At 40.5% G+C, this 26,862-nt stretch overlaps 1 protein-coding gene across 5 annotated transcripts in view; it reads right to left on the bottom strand.

Moving 5' to 3' along the window:
- Positions 1-26,862, bottom strand: part of LOC131542043 (probable ubiquitin carboxyl-terminal hydrolase FAF-X) — a 46,132-nt gene that overhangs the window by 7,806 nt on the left and 11,464 nt on the right. For 2 of the 5 annotated variants that reach the window (XM_058778305.1, XM_058778306.1), the window contains exons 16-38: positions 26,374-26,716; positions 25,268-25,363; positions 24,977-25,188; positions 21,758-21,998; positions 20,600-20,749; positions 19,573-19,693; positions 19,359-19,489; positions 18,087-18,365; positions 16,401-16,751; positions 15,505-15,671; positions 14,556-14,664; positions 14,328-14,474; positions 14,092-14,238; positions 12,844-13,051; positions 10,755-10,975; positions 9,117-9,307; positions 7,627-7,800; positions 6,001-6,142; positions 5,170-5,929; positions 4,051-4,174; positions 2,403-2,628; positions 1,087-1,216; positions 812-997 (exon numbers count right to left, since the gene is read on the bottom strand). In XM_058778305.1, coding sequence (XP_058634288.1) covers positions 812-997; positions 1,087-1,216; positions 2,403-2,628; positions 4,051-4,174; positions 5,170-5,929; positions 6,001-6,142; positions 7,627-7,800; positions 9,117-9,307; positions 10,755-10,975; positions 12,844-13,051; positions 14,092-14,238; positions 14,328-14,474; positions 14,556-14,664; positions 15,505-15,671; positions 16,401-16,751; positions 18,087-18,365; positions 19,359-19,489; positions 19,573-19,693; positions 20,600-20,749; positions 21,758-21,998; positions 24,977-25,188; positions 25,268-25,363; positions 26,374-26,716 — 4,856 coding nt within the window. Of the gene's footprint in view, positions 1-811; positions 998-1,086; positions 1,217-2,402; positions 2,629-4,050; positions 4,175-5,169; positions 5,930-6,000; positions 6,143-7,626; positions 7,801-9,116; positions 9,308-10,754; positions 10,976-12,843; positions 13,052-14,091; positions 14,239-14,327; positions 14,475-14,555; positions 14,665-15,504; positions 15,672-16,400; positions 16,752-18,059; positions 18,366-19,358; positions 19,490-19,572; positions 19,694-20,599; positions 20,750-21,757; positions 21,999-24,976; positions 25,189-25,267; positions 25,364-26,373; positions 26,717-26,862 lie in introns of all 5 variants that reach the window. The other 3 variants (XM_058778307.1, XM_058778310.1, XM_058778308.1) reach the window with 3 other exon arrangements.

The following is a 26,862-nucleotide window of genomic DNA, read 5'->3' as shown; positions in this document are numbered from 1 at the left end:
TAAAATCACAGAAAGTGGTGAAGTCACGTAGTTTGTGACGGACAGATTATTAACAGCTGGTCTGTGTGGTAATTACAGTACATCGGTCAGGATATGCAAATGTTTGTTTTGACCTCAAATGTGGCTTATCATCTGAAACATGTGAGTAGTAGCTGCTCGCTTTAACGTAAACCTAGAAAAATCACCGCATGACAGATGGATCACTTGCATTTAACTTAAAATGCTCCATTTTTGCTCATACAGACAAGAGCAATACATCTTTTGAATCTGTGAAAGGTCTACTTTTATTTGTGTGCATTCACAATATCAACAAAATGTTGTGCTTTTGTAAAGTAATGAAAGCAAACAAGGTGCGCTTTCTGCCTTCTCGGTCTCTGTGGGGGGAAAAAAACAGAACTGAAACTCCATGCTTGCCTCACAGACATAAAAAATATATCTACAGAAAGTGAAATGTCTACTTCTAAATGAACCAATTCAAATGGAAAACAAATGTTTTCAGATTATGCAATCCGTATGAAATGTGCACGTCCACTGTGGAGATGACGAGTCAGTGCAGCCGAGAATACAGTAAAGACTAGCTTATCAATGAATTATTATGATATCAAGGTAGCCTTCTTGCTGTTTTTTTCCCTGAAGCATTCATAATCATTATCTCTGAGGTGCGCTGTGGCAAGCTTTATGGCAATTATAGGCTCATTATTATGATTTATATGGTTTATTAATATAAACGTGCGATTAGTCAACTATTAGACTATTAGTTGATCAGAAAAATCTTTATTCGAGGGCGGACGGCAGCGTAGTTAACACTCACCATTAATGGAGGACTGCATGCGGGACGACACGTCACAGCAGCGCACCAGCTGCGACACCACCGCGTAGAGTTTGCCGAGCTCGGCGTACTGATACTTGATGGGAGGACCGGGACCCTCGTCCAGCGCCACCAGCATGAACGTGGCTGGAACGCTCAGCTTGAGCAGCTGTGTCTTTTCTGCCAGACCTGCAGCAGACAGACAGAATCATTCTGACATTCTACATCCACATAAACCTGTGGAGACTTGCGCGAGCCCAGAGCGGATGAGCACTTACCCAGATTGGCGTACATGACGAAGAGGTTGAAGTACTGCTGGAGGTGGCGGCCGTGTTCAGACACTTCTCTTCTCAGTAAGTTCAGCACTGACCGCAACAGATGGTCACTCAGGGTCACACTGTCACAGGCCTGCTCACAAACCACAGTAGGGCTGTCACTAACCATTATTTTGGTAATCGAGTAATCTGTCAATTATTCTGACGATTAATTGAGTAATCGGATAATTATAATTATTTTTTGTAGTAATAAAAATAGACCTAAGGGAACAATAGTCTTTAAAATGACTTAAAATACATATATAATAGCAATGAGGCAATAATAGTTAGTTCAAATAAAGTATCAAAAGCAAGTAATCGTATGTTTTTATTGAACAAAACTTAATGTATTATAAACAATAGAGCTAATCTACATTACGCACTGCAACAAAGGCCTGTAGAGGGCACCAACGGCCTGGCGATTGTTTTTTACACTTTACTGCGCGATCTAATCCTTGTTAATACTGACTAAAAAACATTACATTCAAATCTTCACTTAATCTTTAATATTTGGCCATTTCTTTACGACAGAAATGCTACAGCCGCTGTAATTTCTTGAATATGTGGCCATTAAAACGTGTAAACTCAGAGCGAGGGTTTGAGCTTTTATTTTGAAATTGCGATGAACAGTTAGCATATTAAGAAAGATATTGATGTATTCTCCTGTGTTTGCGCATAGGTTTATAAATAATTTACCTTACAAATCTGATGAAATGGTGCATGTTGTGTTCTCAGATGAACGTTATAATAAACCCAAACTCACAGCAACATGCAGAGAAGAGTTTGAGACGCTCCACACGTGTAAATGATAACAGTTTGTGCGGAGCAGCGTTTACTGTGAATGGAGTCGCTCTGAGACGCACGCACGTAACCTACACGCATGTAAATAATTAAAGCGCATATTAAACCTGCATCACATATATTTAAGTGAATCGCAGCGTTTGTGAATTCACAATAGCATTATGCATTATAATGATTTTTAAATGGGTTTAATATATCATGCAGCCTATTCTCATCCGTGGAATGCGCCACTTCCGGTATTTCGCCAGTTACTCGACACGGGCAAAATACAATCGAGGATTTTTTAAAATCGAGTACTCGAACTGAATCGAGGAATCGTGACAGCCCTAAAATCACAGCAAAACAAGTTCAGTCTCATGTTTAAAACACCGTTTCCCTGCAAGCAGTCCACTAAACACTAAACTTGAGGAATATGAGACCCTTTCAGAGCAGTTCTGAGAGCAGATCTGGAGGTTCTGTTGCAGTTGTTCCTCCCTCACCTGTGTGGACGAGCCGGGCGAGGTGACCGGAGCGGGGCAGGGTCCGTCCTGCAGGGAGAAGTGTGCGATGAACACGATCAGTTTGGCAAAAGCTCCGCGCACCTCCGCACTCGGACACTCCAGCAGGTACTCCGAGAAGCGCGTGGGGAAGGCAAAGAGGACGTTGTGTGCAAACCAGCTGCGGACATTCTTGCTGTGACGCAATAGGATGCACAGGCCATCATACCTGATAGAGAAACAAGTCAAGTCCGTGACGAGGAGACGAGTCAATCAGCACTAATGAACCCCGTCACACGTGCTCCACCAGTTCCTCATCATCTTAAAAACCATTTAAAGGGGTCCTATTATGCTTTTTCACTTTTTGAATTTTAGTCAGTGTGTAGTGAGTATGTTTGGCCATAAAAAGATATACAAAGTTACAAATCTCAAAATCAACTCCAAAGGGAGATATTTCGTTTTTTAAAGAACTACAACGAACGGCTCGTTTGGACTACAGCGTTGTTTTCCTGTATTTGTGACATCACAAATTGGCCCATTAGAATATCATTAAAATAATTCCCGCCTACGGAAATTCAAATTCTTGGTTGAGCACTGCACGTTTCAAAATCGAAGCCCGGTGCGGGTGTTCTTATATCACTGTATTTCTGAAGGAAACCGACTGTTTTCAGAAAATTCTGGATGTCATTTACATTTCATCTTGCATGTAATGTCTGATAAAGCAGTGTTTGTGAGCGGAGCTCTGTTTTGTGTACAGCGTTGCCAGGGAAACCTCGCTCTCTCCAACAGCGCCTCCCACTTACACAGAATTAATTTGCATCATTTGCATATATATGCCGCCACAAATAGTGTAAGTCTGTGGGACTATGGTATGAATAAGTTCAACTGTATAACAGCTTCACTGCAATTCATGTTATAATGTTAGAATTAACAATAAACATAATACATATTACCGTTGCACTTATCTGTACATAGTAAATGCAGTTATTTTTAAGCTGTTGTTGACATCCTATCTAAATCGTGATTTAGCCACAAAAAAAACAACAACAATAACGTTACCACTTTAATATGTCTTGCAATATCCGTGCGTGCAAAGGTTCTGCGCGATCCTCTTGTTCAATATTCTCGGGGTCTGAATTGATGGCAATATTGACGAACTTGCTGCTTTGGCAAGGGGCGGGGCAATACTGAAGCACAGTCTAAGCTGTTAGCTGTTAAAACATTTTGTTATTCGGAAGGCGGGCCTTCATCAAACCCGGACCTAATCGAGCCGTTTGTGCCAGGCTGGGGAGAGAGGTATTGTAATAATGTAAATTATGTGAAAAATAATGAGATTTTCGAACCACCAAGCATGAGAGCATGTTCTAGTACACCCCCAAAACAAAATCAAGACTTTGTAAAAGAGCATAATAGGACCCCATTAACTAAAATAAACCAAATTTTTCAATCAAATCAAATAAACCAGTTTTTCCTTCAATAGTGCTTAATGTTGGTTGAGAAAATGACCCGTGTGAACTGGAATCAGACAAAGGCTGGCCACTTTAGTCCTTTAGTACATCCCTTAATTTCATGACCTTACTATTATTCTAAAATGAGTAGATTCCTCTAGTAGTGCAGTTAACAGCGTATCAGACACACAGTAAACACTCACCAGTCACTAGCAGGGCCTCGGACCACTTTCTTTGTGTGGAATCCGGTGCTGAACAGAAATCTAGCAGCAAGCTGTATACTAATCATCGCTATTTCTTCAGCTTCTGGTAGAAGGTGATCTTGACCTAGAAAGACCAGAAAAGAAGAGCATCTTAAAGGTTAGGTTCACTTTCCAGAATAAAAATTTCATGATAATTTACTCACCCCCGTGTCATCCAAGATGTTCATGTCTGTCTTTCTTCAGTTGCAAAGAAATTAAGTTTTTGATGAAAACATTCCAGGATTTTTCTCCATATAGTGGACTTCAATGGTGGCCAGTGATTTGAACGTCCAAAATGCAGTTTCACTGCAGCTTCAAAGAGCTCTACACGACCCCAGCCGAGGAATAAGGGTCTTATCTAGTGAAGCAGTCAGTCATTTTCTGAAAAAATGAATATTTATACAGTTTTTAACCACTTATGCTCGGTTTGCTCTAGCTCTGCGATGCACATGAGCGTCTTTATTAGGTGATGTTGGAAAGGTCACGCATGGTTAGTTCTTCGTCTTTGTACTTCGGTTATAAACTCCATCTCATTTTGTCCTCCAACATCATTGTTTTACGTTTTTTGTAAAGGGCCTTTGACTTTTTTTGCATGTTTGCTTTGTAAACACTGGGTCGGTGCTTCCGCCCACGTCACGCCTGACCTTTCCAACATCAGCTAATAAAGACGTGCATCGCAGAGCTAATGCTAACCCAGCATTAGTGGTTAAAAAGTGTATACATTAATTTTTTTTTTTTTAAAGAAAATGACTGACTGCTTCACTAGATAAGACCCTTATTCCTCGGCTGGGGTCATGTAGAGCTCTTTGAAGCTGCATTTTGGACGTTCAAATCACTGGCCACCATTGAAGTCCACTATATGGAGAAAATCCTGGAATGTTTTCATCAAAAACTTAATTTCTTTGCGACTGAAGACAGACGGACATGAACATCTTGGATGACACAGGGGTGAGTAAATTACCAGGAAATTTTTATTCTGGAAGTGAACTTATCCTTTAACACAACACACCAGCAGAAGAGGTTTACGGATTGCTGGACCGTCCGGCGACGGATTTAATGCATCTTGAAAACACCGCTCACCTGGAGGAGGGTTCAGGTAGACGCTATTGCAGGTCAGCAGCTTCTTAACGAACTGAAAGTACTCGAGGCTGTACTGCATGCGGCTGTGCATGAACTGCACGTTCTGTTTGCGAACGCTGGCCTCGATGGCCAAGGGCATTTTAGGCTGGTTTGTCCGGGGCATGAGCGTCAGTTCGGAGATGTACTTGAGCAGCTCTCCGTCGCCCCCTGCTGTGTCCATGCGCTCGTAGAACAGAATATATGCGTTCCACCAGCGCTTCTGTCTCCGGTACGACATGCGCTTCATCATGTGGTCAAACACCTCTCCCATGTACTCTCCACCGAAGCACTGGTTCTTCATTTCCTCGTCATCGTCCATCTTACACTCCGTCACGTCACCGTCGTCAAACTTGTACCAGCGGTCCTTCTGTCCGTCGCCGCTGCTGCCGTGCCGCTGGACGATGTAGGAGTAGTAGTGTCCGCCGCTGGCCTGCCCCGAGTGCACCAGCACACCCACGAGCTGGTAGCGCGAGCTGTCCTTCGGATCCGACTCCGCCGGAGAGTTCTCAGCGATGACCTGGCTCTCCGGCGGAGCCTCGTCCCCCTCCAGCTTGGCCACGCCTGCCACCGTGTAGGGCTCCATGTCCAGCTCACGAGGAAACTCGAAGTAATCGTTGAACTTGATGGCGCACTCGCGTTCCCAGTCGTAATCGAAGCGTTTGAGCTGGATGGCCAACACGGGCGGGAGCTTCTTGATGAGCAGACGCTTCACCGTGTCCACCTGACAAACCAGAGCAAAGCTCACCAATCTGCACTACTTCACTCAAACCGGATTTAGGGAACAAGTCTCACCTTCTTGTTGCACTTCTCACAGTGGTATGCATTGGCTCCTTCCAGAAGATCCCCTTTGACGTACTGTTCTAAGGAGTCAAGGAGGTTTTGGTGGTTCCTGATGTCAACATTCAACGTTGTGAAGGATTCCTCGCACTCATACCTATGAAGACACACACAACACACGTATACGGATTAGGGCTGTTGAAATTAATCATGTTTGCGATGCAGTAATAGACCACAATCGATTATAGCCTACTGACGTCATTCGCATACGAGGCAAAACAACAAAGCGAGTATAATGCACCCACTATTTTTAAATGTTAGATTCTGAGCTTGGTGTTTCCCGCATATGACAGTGTGTTGTCAATAATGCTGAGGAAAAAAGAAAAACCCATAACTACGATTGTCTTAGGGGTGTGCGATATCGACAAAAAATTATCTCTCCACATTTTCTGGGATTTTATCGATAACGATAATTAGACGATATTTTGCTGAGTGTGTTATTATGCTGGTATCTTAAAGACTGCCGTGGACAGCTGACTCCTAAAGTTTTTAATATTCTTCATATTCTGTGTGATGGTGATAGAAATTAATCTTTTCCAATAAGTTTTAATTGATTTTTACCTTTTATGGGCATTTTTACCTTTATAAAGCCATTTCTTTTTAAAAGTGTGCATCATCTTTTGAGTTAAATTCTTATATTTAATTAGTCAATTAGAATAAGGAGACATTTGGGCTGATATCAAGCAAATTAAATCAGTATCAACAACATTCATCTTTATAACGCAGAGGAAACAGAAGCTGAATCTGAAGAGGTGTTTAGATGTTTATGCACGGTTTAATGCAGCTCAGAGGAACATGGAATACTTTAACCTGCAGTTATAAAAGCATAAATACTTTTTGGATATTTTAAACATAAAACGCGGAATACTGATATTTGAAATTATCTACAAAATGAAAAGATACTTTAAATGTGAAATTAAAACTGCCAGTAGATGGCAGCAAGTGACTGTTAATAAGTGAGTCAAATTATATGAATACATACTTTTTCTGCGCCCATATCTTGAATATTGTGATTAGACTGAATCATGCAGTGAAAGAACGCACTCTAAATGCACACTAGTCTAATCTACCAGACTTCATCACGTAATGCATGCGTGCACTCTGTAGGCGTGTTTTGTTTGTTTTTTGCGATATACTCAATAATGCCATAACGCACATCGTTAAAACAACAATTACAATATTAAATCGCAGACAATATATATCGGACACCCCTAGATTGTCTGTAAGATACTTAAAACAAAATACGTTTTGTTTATCACTTTTTTCCCCCTTTATTTATATTGGCTTATATGTTTTGAAGCTATATTTCGTTGGTTATTATTAATTTGTAATTATTTTAAAAAGTAGCCTGCTTGTATATTTTAATAAAAATACACAAAATAAATTTGATATAAAATGAATATGAAAATGTAGCCATGTGCTGTAATATTGAAAATTGAGGATGCGACGCATTGTGATGCATCGTGATATCGAATCGTTGACATGATAATCGTAATCGAATTGAATCGTGAAACCAGTGACGATTACTTGATTAAAATACAATTCAACATCCTCAGAATGACTGACCAGTCCTTCACTCACCTGTGAGGACAACCCTGACAGATCTTCTGGTCCGCAAACGAGCCGCCCAAGATCCTGCTAAGCATGCTGGGATGGCCGAGGGCTTTCAGTGCCTCGTCCAGACTGTCCACCAGGGAATTGAAGAACTCCAGCGCGTCGTGCTGCTCTCTCAGATTGACTGGCTCCCCCCATAACCTGCGGGAACGTTTCGAACGCAGTCGTCTTACTTCACAAGGATTAAAGGTGCACTGTGTCACTTCCGAGCCACAAGCATCACCAACAGAATGACAAAAGAAATTCATGTTTCCTCAACATTCCCTCATCGGCCGCAGGTCAAACGAACAGATACGCCTCAAACTCAAACATGTCGGATAGCTCAAACAACTAGGGCTGTCACTAGCGATTATTTTGGCAATCAAGTAATCAGATAATTAATTTTTTTGTGGTAATAAAAAAAGACCTGCGCCAACAATATCCTTTAAAATTACTTAAAATACATGTATAATAGCAATAAGGCGACAAACATTATTGTCTTTAACATCAAATAAACTATCAATAACAAGTAATCATATGTTTTTATTGAACAAAACTGTTAAAATACATAATGTATTATAAACAAGAGCTAACGTACATTACGCATTGTAACAAATGACTGAAGAGGGCGCCAACGGCCTGGCGATTGTTTTTACACTTTACTGCACAATCTAATCTTTGTTTAATATTGACTAAACATTTCATTAAAATGTCCTCCTAATATTTAATATTTGGCCATTTCTTTACGACAGAAATGCTACAGCCACTGTAATTTCTCACATATGTGGACTTCAAAAAGTGCAAACCATAGACTGTAAAAACGTGTAAACTCAGAGCGACGGTTTAAACTTTTATTTTGTAATCGCTATGAACAGTTAGCATATTGAGAAAGATATTGATGTATTCTCCTGTGTTTGCGTAGGTTTGATTTACATTACAAATCTGAAATAGCCTTCCCAGATGAACGTTATAATAAACCCAAACTCACAGCAACATGCAGAGAAGAGTTTGAGACGCTCCACACGTGTAAATGATAACAGTTTGTGCGGAGCAGCGTTTACTGTGAACGGAGTCGCTCTGAGACGCACACACGTAACCTACACGCATGTAAATAATTAAAGCGCATATTAAACCTGCATCACATATATTTAAGTGGATCGCAGCGTTTGTGAATTCACAATAGCATTATGCATTATAATGATTTTTAAATGGGTTTAATATATCATGCAGCCTATTCTCATCCGTGGAATGCGCCACTTCTGGTATTTTGCCGGTTACTCGACACGGGCAAAATACAATCGAGGATTTTTTAAAAACAACACTTACACATAACAACACTTACAGTTGTCTCTGGATATTAAGCTTGGAAACGAGGAGAGATTTAAAGTTCCTCACAAATTACACACAAACCTGACTGGCTGTGGCTGATGCACAATGTTATTTCAAAGAAAAGCACATGCATTCACGGCTGACTGTACCTGAACTGTTTCCAGAAGCCTCTGGGCACATAGTACTGCAGACGGGACGCGGTGAGGTGACCGAAGATGACCTGCAGATGCCGCAGCACTCCGATGTTGTACTCCTTACGGTCCTCGGCCTTATTGAGAGAGGGCTTGTCATCAAACTGCTGATGATAACTGAACACATCATCCCTGGGGTCCACATTACTCTGCAGCACAATGATGTACATTCAGACGCGTTCGAACCGACTGCATCTCTGTGCTAAGAGTAAGGTTGGGTATCGTTTGAATTTGATCAATTCCAATACCGATTTCGATTCTTATCGATTCCCAGTTTCTGCTTATCCATTTTAATGTGGTTAAAAAACTTCAAACATTTAGATATCAAACGCATTTTATTCCGTGTCTCTTTTTGTAAAACATTTAATTGCTGCAGAACACCATGAACAAAAATCAGCCGGCTGCATAAACACTGGACTCGATTAAGAGCTGTTTGTCTGCAAAATAGAGCCGCACCATTCTGGATAAATTGAGACTTTTATTTATTTATTTTGAAATGGAGGTCTCACAATTCTGAAGAAAAAAAAAAGACAAAACAAATCTCATGGAATTGATGAATGGGATGATTCAATGACTCACTCAGGGATCATGTAACGATTAACTGCGAGCTGGTTGAAAATAGATTCAAATGTGTGACGATTCAAATCGGTTGAGATGCTAAAATCGCGATACAATTGGAGGAGTTTATATGAATGTATCTCTGAGGGGAACTGACTGTCTTTAGAAAAGTTTACGTGTTATTTTCTTTTCATCTTGCCTCTGAACGATGCATATTAAAGTCGTGTTCATAAGCAGCTGTGCTTTGTTTACAGCGGTAACCCAGGAAACACTGTATCATTGCTGTTGATAAGCGCCACCTGCTGGCAGAGAGTGAACCTGCGTCTCAATCAGCTCGTCTGCTGCTTCCTTCAGATATGTTTTATGTAGTATAGTTTCACAAAACTAAAGTCAGAATGTTTTTGCTTCAATTTAGATTAAAAACTGCTCATGCTGCATGTACACTGCATCTTTGTTTTGATGATGAATAAAATGCAGTGGTTGCCTCTCATTTTAAATGGAAAGAGCACAGACAAAGCCTTAGTTTGTTTATATGAAGAGATTTCTTTTATTTTTGTAACTTATTTATTTGATTTGGGGTTTGTTTTAAAAATGTAAATTTAGTTGTATTTCAAATTTACGAAGAAACATGCAGCAATAGCCTAATAAAAGGACAAGTTTTCATTTACTGTATAATGTCTTCAATCTCATTTTGTTAAAAAAATCGTGAGAAAATAGAATCGTGAATCAAATCGAATTGAATCGTGAGTTGAGTGAATCGTTACATCCCTACTCACTCAAGATCGACTCGTTTCATTACTGGATGAATCAGTGTTTTTGAATGAATCTCTTGAATGAATGACTCAAAGACAAATACATTTTTAACAGCCCCTTTTCACCACATAAAAATAAAAGATGTGCACACAGGAATTGAGAGGTGGAATTGAAATTGAAATTTTACAACAAGTATCCGATTCTGGAATTGATTTTCGATTCCCAACCCTAGCTAAGGGGTTTCGGTACGGTCGAGCGACACGTGTGCGTGTGTGTGTGTTTTACCTCGTTGTCCTGTTTTTCGTCTCCGGACATGTCGTCGTCGATGTCGCTGCCGGTGCCTTCGATGGCCAGGATGCCGTTGCGGATGGGCGGGATCATGTAAAGCTGCTGGATCACGGAGTTCATGTAGCACGTGGCTCCTGCGTTCTTCAGACCCACGAAGCCTTTGTTCGGCCGCGGCCCCACCGGAGGCAGATACTCCCACTCCGTCAGCGCCTCGCACCCTGAGACCAGACGCACCAGTTTAAAACACATTACAAACCTCTTGTTCATTAAACAGGAGCACAGCAATGCTTTTCTATAAAAGTTGCATTCCATTCAATTTATAACGGATTTACAGTGTTTTTCAGGCGTTTCAATAAAGGGGTCATATGATGCGATTTAGGGATGTAACGGTATGAAAATTTCTTATCACGATTATGGTGACCAAAGTTATCACAGTTATCAGTATTATCACAGCATTGTTTAAAATGTGCTAGAAATATTTAAAAAGTTCTGACACACAAAACTTGGTGAAATGATTTATATTTAAAATCAATAAGCAAGAAATAAAATTATTTTTGTTTGCATAAACACTAAAACAATAACATTGCCAATGATGTCCGGATTTTAAATGACAACATGACTGAGAACAGTTTATCCAATAACATTTCAGCCATTAAATAAAGAAAAGGATCAAGTCAAAATGATAATTAATAAATGATTATATGTATTTTATCTGCTCCATAAATAACTAAAGTCTCAAACCCAAAGAGATATTGCTTATCAAAGTTAAGACTCGTGCACGCCTTCCTAAAACGCCTCATTCAAACACGCCCCACATATCTACGTCACTGTGTGGGAAGATTTGCATAACACCGCCTAAATGTTTACGCAAAGGCGGCGTAACTTTTATTCTTGCTGTCGTATTGTTGTCGTGGAGACACTGTGTGTTTCCAAATATGGTAAGGGGCGTAACAGCTCCGTCACACGCTTGAGGTATTCGGCCAATCACAGCGCACAAGCTTTTCAGAACGATGAGCTTTGTAAAAATCGACGCGTTTCAGAAAGGCGGGGCAGAGAGGAGCAACAATAAAGTACAGTATGTAGATAATAATGTGTTTTTTGAACCTTAAACCACGTAAACATTGAATTACACACAAATACACAAAATTATTTAGCATCGTCATATTACCCCTTTAACCCTTAAATGCATACCTCGGGTCTTTAGCGTATCACTTTATCATTCACTACCCTCTCCCTCCTTCATTTTTTAAAGTTAGACATCAACTTTCTTAGTATTCCTCAATCGATTCATTATAAACAATATACCACGAAAGAAAAAAAAAAAATCCTTTAATCCTTCGAGTTTACTGTTTGATACACATTGATGACGTGATGATTTACTCATAATTACTGCAGGCATACAACAAAAGAATATCGTCAGCAAAAATCAAACTGGCTTGAATGGCTTTACTGCAGAGCAATTACTGGACGCAATGAAATATAAATGTCACAGGCATTTGATGGTGGATGTGGTGAAAAAGCTGCCAATGATCATAATACTGAATATTTAGTCATTGAAAACGATCGTTTTGAGAATATGTTTGAGATCGCAAATATGAGCTAGATGCTGAAATGTACTCTGACGATGACAGCGATGGTAAAATCATCTGCTCAAATCGAACCCTTTTAAGTTTTAAAAGGTAACAAAATATGCTTTATTTTATTCTTAAGATATGAAGAGAGCTTTTTGCTATTGCAGCAGTTAGAGATCCATCCCTGCTGGATATATAGGTCCGGGTCGCTAAAGACTCAAATATGTAATAATGATTGGCAAAATATTCATGCATTTAAGGGTTAATGAGGCACATTGATATACTAAAAGCAAATAGGCCCAATTCTGTACAGCACAAAAAACAAACAATATAAACCCATCTGGTTGCATTAGGATCAAATCACAGGTCTGTCAAGTCACCGTTATTTATATAGCGCTTTCTACAATAAACAGTGTTAAACCGGACAACAGTGTGTCGAAAGAACTAAAACTGTGTCTGTGTTTAACACACAGCTTCACATCAGCTGGTTTATTTGAAAAGTAATAAGTCGGTACCTAGATAGTACATGTCTGTGAGCGTGTCGATGATCTGTTTGAGGTTGCGCACGCAGCCGACCGCGAGTGCCACCAGCAGCTCGAAGCCGGCGTTTATAGACGCAGGACTGCTGCACACCGGTATGGCCTGCTCCGCCGGGAACTCGCCGCTCTTCACGTACTGCAGATACACGTTAGACGCCGGGAAGATGAAGTCATCTGTCAGCTCCTGTGAGAGACACAGACAGCACACATGAAGCCAACATATCTGTATAAACTAGGGCTGTAGTTTATATACTGTGAAATTACCCACGAAACATCATTTAAAGCCATTAAGTAGACATTACAAATAGTAGCTTTATTTTATTTGATTCAATGTAAAATTTATTACACATAAATGTTTAGGCTACAACGGCCTAATATAAACTTTGGAACATAAAAGACAATAATTAGAGAAACATCTTCATACAATGAAAGTCACTGGTAACCAAAACAGCTTTGTTACAAACAGTCTTCAAAATACCTTCTTTAATGTTGTGCAAAAGAAAGTCATATAGGTTTGAAACAACATGAGGGTAATAGATGACAGAATTAAAACCTTTGGGTGAACTATCCCTGTAAGGTTTTTTATTATTATTATTTTTTTAAATGAAATGACCCTCCAAATAAGAAACTAAAACTGCCAGCAGGTGGCGGAAAATGTGTTTTCAGTCATTCATTCATTCGATTCGTTCGAACGGCTGATTCATTCTGGAATGAAGTAAACGGCTCACTTTATGAATAGGCCTTTGAATCATTGATTCACACGATTCGTTCAAAACGAGGATCCATTCCGAAACTAAACACTGCTGTGTTGCTCGGAGACTCACAACAATTCTGCTGTGGCTTTAAAAGGAAATATTTTCTCTGCTCAATTTCGCAGATACAGACAATGTTGTGTTTAAAATATGACACAATACTAACTTCTTATGTACTGAACTGGATAAAAACAGCACTCGTGTGATATATTGCTCTCACTGCTGCTGTGATATGATATAAATATGAGACAAAAACTCAATCAGGGGCATTTTTTGCCACAATATCTTGTATTTTAGGGCATAACTGCATTGATGCCCTGAATCATATTTGTCAACAGTCAACTGTTTGAAATATAAGATGATGTACAGGTCTGGGGGCGAAGCCAGCGCGTTAACTGCGTAAAATTTTAATTGACTAATTAATTAACTGACAGCCCTAGTATAAACATAAGTTAAAGCATAGACCGTTCACCTTTATCAGATTAGCGCCTCCTTTCTCACAGCCGATGTAGAACTTTTTCTCCGGGGTCTGAAAGGCCAGCAGCTCTTTGGTGACCCCCAGATGACCCTCGAGAATGGTCTCTTCCACGCCCGTCTCTCCGGTCCTCCTCACCTCATCCTGAACATCCAAGAAAACCAGAGGAAAGAGAATTAGAGCCATCACTCCCTCACCTCTTCGCTCATGGAGTCGGAGCGCTGTGGACTCACCCGGATCCTCTTCAGCCAGTCGATCTCGTTGTTAAGCAGCACCTCGGCGTTGGGAAGGTTTATGTTGCTGTTGTAGGCGTAGTTGAGTAAGTGGCGCAAGAGCGTGAAGTAATCGCCAGCATGCTTCGCTCTTTCCTTAGCCGTACTCTGAAAAAGCAGCAAACTATCACACGACTGGCATCTAAATGATTCAAATGATTCTAAATGAGCGCTGTATGCTGTACTCACTCCCAGAACAGTGAAGAGGAGGGTGATGAAGAACAGGAGGGGTCTGTGTCCCATACAGCACCTGGTGGCCATGAGGAAGAACTGCTCCTGAGCCATCTGACGCACAGCTCTGAAAACACAAAGAAATAGAGGCAGTTCTTTAGCAACTCAATCTTCACTTTTCTCATGTATAGCGTTAGATGTCATGATAAACAGCCTCAGCTTCATTAAAGCGCTAATAATCTAATGATCCATCACTTCTAGGGATGTAACAATATTATCAATATCGCGATAGCTAAATTGTCTTGGTATTATCGTGGTCACAGGACGATATGAAACGATAGGTCTTCCAGGCAAAAAGTGTAGTTTTTAAAATATATTTGTTTTGGGCCGTTATGCTTTGGCACAGTGTCTGTCGAACGAACTCAACCTGAAAGCACAATATGCTCAATCCCTTCATTAACCACTTATGGGGCGTTTTCTGGAATTTTCGCCTAAATTTGCACACTCAAATTCAAATGTGTGTCTTTCAGCGCATCTTAACATCTGGAGACAAAAATTTCAGCCTTTTTTCTCTCTCTCTGGTGCATGCCTAACATTAACTCATGCAATGATCATGTAAAACTAGTAAACTCATCTTAATATCAGCACAAAGACGAAGGGAAGGGACGCACCTACAGGAATTACATCACTAACACACCATAACTTTATTCATCAAGAACACTAAAGCCATGAGCACAAGCACGGTTCAGATTCTTCGTAGCTCAAAAACACACACTCTTATACTGAATATTTCATTTAAGCCCTTCAACCAAAATCTGAGCCATGCACTTCTGCTTTTAAAGCCTTCAGCTCACTGGTCTATTAGGCGTCCACTGTAAGTACATTTACTGTAAATGCATTTTATATTCAATTTATAAACTGAGTGAGAGCGTCTCCACAGAAGCGCACTGTTCCTGTAAGTACGTACTTGCTCTGGCAGTGCAGCAGCAGATCGATGATGAAGGTCTGCCAGGCTTTCTCTTTACTGAGTGTGTCGAGGGCCGTAGGAAGCAGAGCGAAGCACAAGGTCATGACCTCCAGCGCCTCACAGCACACCTGCTCGTCTTCCGCGTCCGCCTCGTTACCTGCGTTAGTCTGCAGGACAAAAGATACACGCTTTAACGAGGGATAACACACTGGTGAGCGCAGATGAACCCAGGGCTTCCACAGGCCCTTAAATTTGATACAACTAAAGTTAAGACTTTTGGCCATCCTAAATTGTACAAGAAAGTCTTAATCATGATTTCAAGAGGTCTTAAATTTGAGGACGGAAAGACCAGAATTGCCAAATGGTTTAATGTGACGATTAAACTTCAAAAGGCTATGATTTCATTAAATAAATATGAGCGCTGCGCGGTGCTGCTGCTTTGTTTACTGCGGTTACAGTGGAAGCAGTTATATTTCTGCCGTTCTGTTGTTTTTGTTCAGACCAATGCGGAAATCAACCCTGCAAACACACAGAGCTGTAAACGTGAACTGATGGATCAATAAGGTGTAATGCATAATAAAAATCTAAACAGTAAAATGTATTTATATGTTATTTAATTAATATAATAATTTATTGATAATAATCGTTTAAATTAATATAACAATTAATACTTTTGACTCATCCATTTTCTTAAAAATGGTTTAAAGGCTGAAATGTGAAGCTTATGATTTTATAAAATTTTTTGTTTTTGTGAAAACCTGTATCTGAACTGTTAATCATGCTTTTTACACAGACATTGTTACCATCGTATGGTATTAGTTTAATTTGTGCAGGTCTTAAGAAGTCTTAAATTTGAGCTTCAAAATCCTGCAGAAGCCCTGGAACCATGAACATGCCTTCTCGTAGATCTTGCTGATCTCTTCGTTCGAGCTGAAGACCAGATGCACCATCCCACAACCTGAAGCCCAAACGATCTTCTGCACGGCGCGGATCACACAGATGTCCGGGATGTACTTTGAGGCCTGGAAGAAGTTCTGTACAGTGAAGGAAAGCAACAAAGTTAGGAATATCAGCGTGAAGCGGGCCTCATACTGCGACTGTAAAGCGGTGAAGGTCAGAACCTCGTCAGAGATCTGCTGGGCGAGCCGGATGGCCACGTTGCGCAGCATGCACTCGGAGGCAGGATTGGGAATGTTCTGGAGAGCGTTCTGTAGCACCAGAGCCTGCTCATGGGTCGCCTGATTGATCTGGAGGACAAACACAGTCACATCACCATGAAGAAAAATAACCAAGTCTCAAATCTAGGGATGTAACGATATTATCAATATCGTCATATTATCATGGTCACATGACGATATGAAACGACAGGTCTTCTGGGCAAAAAGTGTCGTTTTTAAAAATATATCTAAACTTCTTACTCTAACATAAAAGGTCTTTAAAGTTGTGTTTTGGGCCATTGTGCTTTGGCACAGTGTCTGTGAAACGAACTGAAACCAAAAGCACAATATGCTTCATCTCTTCATCAAGTGTTTTTTCTGTGTTTCAAAGCGAAGCGCACACTTCGTTCAGACGATCAGCTCGTGATCCGGTGTTTTCCGCGTCTCAGAACGGCTCCGTTCACACTGAATGAATGCAGTGAACTCGTTTATTGCACGTGCTGTGAGTTTAGCACGCGTTTGGGAACACAGCGGCCACCAGTTCTGCTGTATTTTCACGGCAGATGATTACAGCGTTTCACTAGATTTGTAGTGAGACGTGTTTTTGTGCCTGTTTTCACTGAAGCTGGAGTTTTCCTTCAAAATAAAAGCTTAAGTGCAGTATGAATTGCTGACAGTTTAAATGCAGTCCAAATTCAAAATATCTCTTTCAAGTGTAGAAATTAGAACGAAAACATCAGTAGGCACACCATAACTCCACAGATAGAGAAGTATTTGATTATGTTGTCACCACAGGTGACGTTTCGAGCTTAAACGCTCTTCATCAGACAATGAACATACATGACAACGCCCTTATATACACAACACTAAATCACATGATTGCCCACATGACCACAAACAAAAGAAAAAAAGGGCAGGGCAATCAACAAAAGAGAAGTGTAGAAATCAGGAAAGAAGTATAGTAATTCCCCTACTGTAGTGTAAAACAAAAATAATATACCTATGAAATATTCATTTGCATTTATTTTACAGTGCAGTTGTTTTACAACATATGGCTACTACTGTCATTGTTATTATTACTATTATTATATTCTAATTTGTTTGTTTTCCTAAAACACCAGTGTGAATGTATTTTAGACTGAGACTAAAAAGAGAGTTGAGTCTCCTTTAAAGTTCAGCTACAAGTTTTCTTAATTAAAATCATGGGCTGGAGCTCTTAATTTTGAACTCTAAGTGCATTAGATAGAAGAATTTAAAAATTTTTTTTACAAAATTTTCATTTTTTCCAAGTCTTCATTCATCTTTTTTTTTTTTTTTTTTAAATATTGTAATAAATATCGTAGCGTGGACTTCATATTGAGATAGTATCGTGAGATTTTGATATCGTTACACCCCTACTGCAGTCTGGTGATAGGTGATCCGCACCGGAGACGCGGGGTTGGTTCCCTCCACCAGCGGCTGGCAGGCCTCCGCCACGGCCTTCACGTGTCCGAACCCCACGCCGGTCAGCAGCAGCTTGCCGATCTTCAGGGCGTTCAGGTAAGCGCCGCGCCGCGTCTCCATGTCCGCGCTGGGAAGGAAGTTGTTCCTCGTGAGCATGCCCAGAACCAGAGGCAGACCTCCGCTCTTCAGGAAGTTGTACTGGAAGTCACTGGCATCGTCTCCCAGAGTTCCACTGGCTGGCATCAGCAGCGCATACACCACCTGAGACCACACAAAACACATCTTAACGCAAAATATACACTACTACTTTTACTACTAATTATTATTATTACTACTACGACTAAAAAAAATATATAACAATTACTGCATAAAACAATTACAAAATAATTATAATATTACTACTCTATTTGTTGTTAATATTGTTTACAATATTACTACTACAAAAACATAAAAATTACTACATAAAATTATTATGAACTCTTTCCCCGCCAGCATTTTTGAAAAAAGTTGCCATCCACCGCCAGCGTTTTTGCTGATTTTCACTAATATTTCATGAATATTTTTCTGTATGAATATCTGAACATGCATTACATCATAATAAAGACCAGACCCTTTACTTTCAAACAAACAAAAAAAAAAGTCTGTTTTATTCTAGCTTCAAGCATTGTTGTTGAATGCAGGTAGGTTTCATAAAAAAAGCAACATTTTGAGCAAAAAACGCATTTATCAAATACTACATCTGGATCATATTCAGTAATATTATCAAAGCAAAGATGCAGTAGATGGCTTCCATCAGAATCCCAAAGCTTCACAGGCCTTTAACACTTTCTGGATCCACATTTCACTCGGTAACATTAGGCAGTTTTCATTTATATGCGGTTAGTGTTGATGATCGCGTTATTTTTCATATGCATATGCTCACATACGAGATCGCTCGTTTCTGCGTCTTCCTCGTCTGTGTTTATGATCGGCACTTTCTAGACTCATTCAAGAGATAGCGTTTAACAGCGAGAACGCGGAAACCCAGAAAACTCTGTGTTTGGCGAGGAAAGAGTTAAAATAATTCTTACTATTATATTATTTTACTATAAAAGAAAAAACTTCAAGAAAAAAAAATGACATTACAAATGTAAAATTCTAATGCTAATATTTACGGCTGTCTTATTTCTTAATTTTCAAAATGTTAAATCATCAAACTTTGACAAAAAATAAATAAATGCAGGAGCCCTTAAAGCTTCTCTCGTCTAAAGCTACCTCCGTGAGGTAGAGCACTTGTGAAGCGGACGGGCCGAAGAAGCGTGAATCCAGAGTGGGACTCAGACTGTTCTCTCCCAGCTTGGCGTGATCCAAACATATCGCTCGCAGGTTCTCCACCGTAGTGTTATCTGTGAACACAAGCAGCACACTTCAGTGACCTGCACAGCCAGGCCGCGTGTTACAGAGCAAGCCGTCGCATCTTTGCTGTTACCTGGAGGCATGAGCTTCATGAGAACTCGAGCGCCGTCTCGCAGTAACGGCATGTTCAAGGTGCAGCCCAGATCAGCGATCTGCCACAAGAAGGAGATATAGCGCAGATGCAGCGACATGATCTGAGGAGAGAAGAAAAACCACAACAAGACGTGTTGACAGACTATTCTGAAATTACGGTTGTATTAAATATATATATTTTAAATACCTATATTAGGTTATATATTAAAATGTTTAATAATTCATTAAAATTAATTAAACACTTTTAACTAGACTGCAGCAATTAATATTTTGTCACACAATATTTTTTTAGTTCAGAATCTCTATTTGAGACAAAAAAAATTCGTGATTCTCAATTTATCCAGAATCGTGCAGCTCTAATTAGAAGATTTATAGGTTTATGTTAGTGCTGTCAAAATTAGCGTGTTAATGCAGGCAATTAATTTTTCCAGTTTAACAGCGTTAAAAATAGTTAACTTGATTCAATTTCTGTATATTTCCTACTTGCTGAAGGCCACAGGTAGCTAAATATGACATTATACTGGGTTTGTGTGAAGACTGTTTTAAGTTCACTTAAATTAGAAGTAGTTCTTTTTTTAAAGTCTAATAATGTTAAAATTGATAGCTCTCAATTATACTGTAATGTTGAATAGTCAATGGTTAAATATTAGGGAAAAAAATATTTTACAGAGACATCAGTAGAACTGTTATCAGTGATACTCACCTTCAGTCATAAAAATAGATGCCATTAAACAAATATTAAAAATATAAACTTTGTGAAATTATTGCAATATAAAAGTATATTTAAAAACGTTGATGATAGTTGGGATTAATCATAATTAATTTCAGAAAAAATGTGCGATTAATTAGTTAATTTTTTTTTAATTGTTTGACAGCACTAGTTTATATACTCAAACTTTAATATTAGATCTCTAATATTAGTCACTATCTGACAGCCTACTGTTTCATCTGCTGCACGGCTCATTCAGACCTGAGGTTATCATATGAAGCACAAGCATGGTTCTCACCACTCCTGGCAAGCAGCTCTCCACCTCGGGGTTCGGCCCGTCGCTGTAGTGGTTTGCGTGATTCCCGGGCGAGCCGGTGGACGAGTCGGACGAGCTGTCGGGGCTGGAGGGCATGTTGGAGCTGACCTGCGTGAGCTTCGCTGTGATGAGCTACGGAGAGAGTCAGTCCAGAGTTTAGCAGCTCATCTCTGGACACCTCAAATATCAATATATACTAGGGGTGTAACGGTACATGTATCCATATGGAAAATTTTCAGTACGGGTCTTTCGGTTCAGTACGCATGTGTACCGAACAAATAGTTTCATTTTTTTTTCAGGAAATTCAAAGAGTAAATGCTGTTTTGGTGCTCTTTGATGCAGCGAGACAGATCGCTGAATAGAAGCCTCAGTTCTCACGGCAGCGCGATCATCCTTCCTCTTTACTACTAGTTTCTAGTTTTAGTGCGAAATAAACATGAATGAACATCTCCTGCCTCACGTAATCCCTCAATCGGTGTCTCAACCACGGAAAGACGTCATTAAAACAGCTTGTAAACAAAATGTCACGTAGCATTTCATTTACCTCAGGCAAGTCATCAGTGTGTACAGCTCGTTATTTGCTGGAGTAATGAAGTCTAGAGAAGAGCATTTTGAGAAATATCAGACTATACACGTATTTTACTTCACCTGTTAGTGATGTCTTAATTATTGAATGTATGTTTAAATAAATCTTTTATGAAACACATTATGACATCCACTGTGTAAATTACTATATTTCAACAACAAAATAGAAATTTTATAATTTAGAAGTTAATTTAAAAACTGCATGATGTGCAATTTACATGTTTGCATACAAATGGTTAATTTGAGTGTTGATTATTATAGTTAAAAATAAATAGTAACTGAATTTAAGTTTGGGCTCTGTTGTTAATTGTAATATTATAGTGATGTAAAAGGGCTCCCTATAGTTCAGAGAAGCTGAGGTAGATTTTTATCCATAAGAAAATTATAATTGTAATTTAATTTAAAGAAAAAGCAATTTGTTCAGTAAACCACTGTTTAATAATAATAATAATAAAAAAAAAAAAGTTTAGTTTTTTCCTCCTGCTGTACTGACCGTCATGTCTGTGTACCGTTACAGTCCTAATATATACACACTGAGACATCTGTAAAGCTCACAGTTTTATCTTTGAGGTTGAGCTGTCCAATCAGCCGGCGGTCGTCAGCGGGGTCAACGATCTCTCCTCCGATGAACAGCTCCACTTTGGTGTGTGTGCTGTTGGCTTTGATGCGAGAGAGGATGCAGCGGCGCACCGAGCCGATGGTGTCGTTGGTGTGGGACCAGATGTCCAAGTCATCCACCTGACGGCCCTGATTGGGGAACCTCACCACCAGCGTGATGTGCTTCCCCCGGAACGCCCTGAACACAGAGACAGACAACACCAGAAAGCCATTCAGACCCTTTTATCATTGTTTGGCTTCATACCGCATGGGTTCAAGTCTGCATGAAATATAAATTCACCTCACCTTTATGGATCATATTGTAAAAAATAATTCTGTGCATGTTTTATTTAAAAAAAAACTAAAAATTTTTTTTAACCTTGTTTTAATTAAAATATAACTGGTCTTCTTTCTGGTTACGCATGCAGGATTTCTCTAGTCATTCAGTTCTCTTAAAAGGGTCATGAACTGAAAAACCTAAATTCCCTTGATCTTTTGACATATAAGAGGTCACTGTACTATAAAAACATCCTGTAAGTTTCAGAACTTAAAACTTTATCATTAGTCTAAAAACAGCTTATATTGAAGCCAATCTGCCAAAATGACAGCGTGTGGAATGCTCTGCTCTATGGGCCGGGACACACCAAGCCGACTTCAAAGAGCTAGCAGTGAGGAAAGCTGACGGTGTCTGGATCAAAAGCAGCGCTTGAACACACGACTGCAAACTAACATCTGTGTTCTGCGTGAGAGGAGTTAGCTGTCTATATCAGCAGCTATCAATTTGTTATTTAAAAAGAGAAACTAAAACGAGGATATGAGATAAATGCAGATATACAAAACAAACAAAGCAGTGCTTGCTTACCATTTTGAGTATCAGTTATGTTGATAACTTACCTACCTATTAGATTTCATCACTTTCGCTTAAAATCTCATACACTGACTTGTTCGCTAAACTGAACATCCAATCAGAGTTCTCACTCGCACCGACGAGTGGAGCACACCGAACAAACAAACTAGCCCCACCCCGCCCACCGATTCAACACCGCTGCTACATCACTGTCTCTTTAGCCCCGCCCACCGATTCAACACCGCTGCTACATCACTGTCTGTTTAGCCCCGCCCACCGATTCAACACCGCTGCTACATCACTGTCTCTTTAGCCCCGCCCACCGATTCAACACCGCTGCTACATCACTGTCTCTTTAGCCCCGCCCACCGATTCAACACCGCTGCTACATCACTCGGCTTGTTTGAGATGCGCCTCGCCTCGTCTGTAATGTAGGGAGAGCAGGCGGCTGCAGTGAGGGGAGGAGTGAAATAAACACAGTCAAGACGGACAGTTCTGAGCTCTCGAAGTAGAACAGATAGCTACGAGATCAAAGGCAGATATTGCGTTATTCTCACTCATGCGCTGTGCTGCTGATAAACATGATATCATTTCAGTTATGTTGCTTTTATATGAATATAAATACGATGAACAAGACACCCAAAGTGCTTGCTATTTAATTCCATACGAAGGGCATATTTATCATCCATTTTTACTTTAATACAAACGTATTTTAGATTTTTATAGAAATATGACAACAATCACATATCTCACACAGGGATCGCACTGTCATAGTGTTTGGGAATATTCATGCATAATTTAGATACATAATCGCATTAAATCAGATTTAAAAAATAAAACATTTTAGAAGAGAATGCAGCATCACGGTTGTCTGAACCAATGAGCATTAAGCTGTGTCGTCAGTCAGTCGTTTCCCATCATGCTTTAGATCAGCGCAGTCGGTGGAGAGCAACTGCTTGACTGCTCAATCCGACACAGCCGCCTCGCCAGAGTTTTGGCACACGTCAGCATGACATCAGAGCAAGGCGGACGTAACTCGGACACTTTTCTAACCGGCATGCATCTCGCGGTGATCTCCGGTGATCGGTTCTGCGCAGATTTTGCTCATCTCAAACAAGCCTACTGTCTGTTTAGCCCCGCCCACCGATTCTACACTGCTGCTACATCACTGTTTAGCCCCGCCCACCGATTCTACACTGCTGCTACATCACTGTCTGTTTGGCCCCACCCACCGATTCAACACTGCTGCTACATCACTGTTTAGGCCCGCCCACCGATTCTACACTGCTGCTACATCACTGTTTAGCCCCACCCACCGATTCTACACTGCTGCTACATCACTGTTTAGCCACGCCCACCAATTCTACACTGCTGCTACATCACTGTTTAGCCCCACCCACCGATTCAACACCACTGCTACATCACTGTTTAGCCCCGCCCACCGATTCTACACTGCTGCTACATCACTGTTTAGCCCCACCCACCGATTCTACACTGCTGCTACATCACTGTTTAGCCCCGCCCACCAATTCTACACTGCTGCTACATCACTGTTTAGCCCCACCCACCGATTCAACACCACTGCTACATCACTGTTTAGCCCCGCCCACCGATTCTACACTGCTGCTACATCACTGTTTAGCCCCGCCCACCAATTCTACACTGCTGCTACATCACTGTTTAGCCCCACCCACCGATTCTACACTGCTGCTACATCACTGTCTGTTTAGCCCCGCCCACCGATTCAACATCACTGCCTGTTCAGATGAAGGGGGGTTAAAAACAGGACAGAAAATATCCTATTACTTCTAAATAGTGCTGTTAAACGATTAATCGCATCCAAAATAAATGTTTTAGTTTACATAATATATGTGTGTGTGCTGTGTATATTTATTATGTATACAGAAATACACACACTATATAAATATTTACATATATTAACATGTAAATATTTATATTCATATTATATATAAATATATTTAATATATAAACATAACATATACATGCATGTATGTGTATTTATAAATACATAATATACACAGCACAAAATAAAAAAGAGGCCGTTCATGACACCTTTAAACTCCGCCCATGCATCTCACACTCATCTGCATACGCTCGAGTGCCACGCCCACATCTCATCATCTAATCAACAATGGATGCACAGAACCAAACCCCACCCTTTATTGATAACCCGTTACATTCAGAAGTACATCACAACACAGAAGATCTGCTGCTACTTCTGTTTCACAGTAACTCTTGACCCTGACTCTGTATCAGTGCGCTGCGGCCAGGACTGAACTCCAGGAGGAGTGTGTAGCTGCGGCAGGCACCTGGACATGGGCAGGATGGTCCTCTCCTCGTGGTAGTCGCTGTCACACTCGTTGATGTACTCTCGGAGCACCGTCAGAACGCGCACCATGCGTATGGCCTCCTGTCTGGCGCAGTTAATGCTGTCCTTATCTCCGTCCAGCACACACAGCGTGTCGTACGAGGCCTTGAGCCGGTCGAAACACGACTGGATGAAGTCCTCATGGATCTCTACCTGTAAACGACAACAGCAGCGGATCAGATGTGATGTGATGTCGGGCGTGTTAACGGTCAGGCGAGGAAGACCGGCTCACCTGATTCACTTGTAGTTTTGGTCCGAGGTTGGTGTATATTTCTTTCAGCAGGTCTATCGCTCGAGTGGCGATGTCATCGCTGCCTTGAATCACGACCTGTGAAGAGAAAAAGACATTAAAATCTGAATAACGTGATCTGGATGAGCAGCGTTCACACTGCGGCTGAATAATAGGTGCATTTGCATTACAGATTTGCACAAAACTTTTGCAGCATTTTATAAATGTCAATTCAAAACTATTACGAAATGACTGTGTTTCCATTAACTGATGTTATGCAACTAAAACTTCATTTTTTCTTCATGCGATAAGTCATGATGAGCGATGCTGGTAGGTTTATGTATATCGCAGCCACCACACTAACCATTATTTTTAACTGAAGGAGACGTAACAGCGCGGAAAGCCGCTTCTGAAACATGCCGTTTCTTGGAGGTTACAGAACATTAAAGAATGATCATGTGACTATGTGCGCCAAGTGAGCTGTAAATGCGAAAAAACTGTTTCCATTGAAAATTAAAGTTTTAATTCCGCCTATCAATTCCTATGTGCGCATCTTTTATTTTTAGCTGGTGAAAAGGGGCTGTTAAAAATGTATTTGTCTTTGAATCATTGATTCAAGAGATTCATTCAAAAACACTGATTCATCCAGTAACGAATCAAGTAAATCTTTAGCGAGTCACTGAATCATTCATTCAGAAATTCCATGGGATTTTGTTTCGTTGTCTAATATTCTTTCTTCAGAATTGTGAGAGAACTACAACCTCCATTAATCTATTTATCCAGAATGGTGCGGCTCTATTTTGCACACAAACAGCTCTTAATCGAGTCCAGTGTTTATGCAGCCGGCTGATTTTTGTTCATGGTGTTCTGCAGCAATTAAATGTTTTGCAAAAAGAAACACAGAATAAATATGTTTGATATCTAAATGTTTGACTATTGAAATGTTTGATTTTTTTTAACCACATTGGAATCAAAACTGGGACTCGATGAGCAGAATCGGAATTGTTCAAATTCAAACAACACCCAACCCTATACACCAGTGATAACGGATTAGAGATAAAAATGATACGAGCGCATGCTGATCGTCTCGATTCATTCACAGGTTTTACCCTCCAGAGGTAGTCGAGGCCGATCAGCTCCAGGTCGTCCATCATGTACGCCCTGCGTTTGGCCACCAGCTTGCCCTCTCTGCAGTTGACGGCTTTGAAGAAGCGCTCGAAGCACTTCATGCCGTTCTCCGTGAGCAGCGTGGGGTCCAGCTGCAGCACGTTGTTCTCAAAAAAGTCCTTGTTGATGTCCGGGTCCAGATCCGGCTCGTCACCCATCAGCTTGGAGTACCACTTAAAGCAGGCCTCGCGGTCGCACAGAAAGACGGCGTTCTCCGCCAGACACTTCCAGATCTGCTTGGCCTGCGGAGCGCAAAGCCACAGCTGTCCGTCCTTCAGCAGGAACCTGAGCGCGGGTTACAAACGTCAGAAACCCCTTAATATTCTGCATTGAACATATTAAACTCCTCAAAAACTCCACGTTAAATACTGATACACAGTCAAACCAAAAATTATTCAGACACCAGATATAATTTGATGTGTTTACTAGTG

This window comes from Onychostoma macrolepis, chromosome 06 (genome assembly GCF_012432095.1).
Source record: "Onychostoma macrolepis isolate SWU-2019 chromosome 06, ASM1243209v1, whole genome shotgun sequence".
Classification (NCBI taxonomy): domain Eukaryota; kingdom Metazoa; phylum Chordata; class Actinopteri; order Cypriniformes; family Cyprinidae; genus Onychostoma; species Onychostoma macrolepis.
This window is presented reverse-complemented; position numbering and strand designations above follow the sequence as displayed.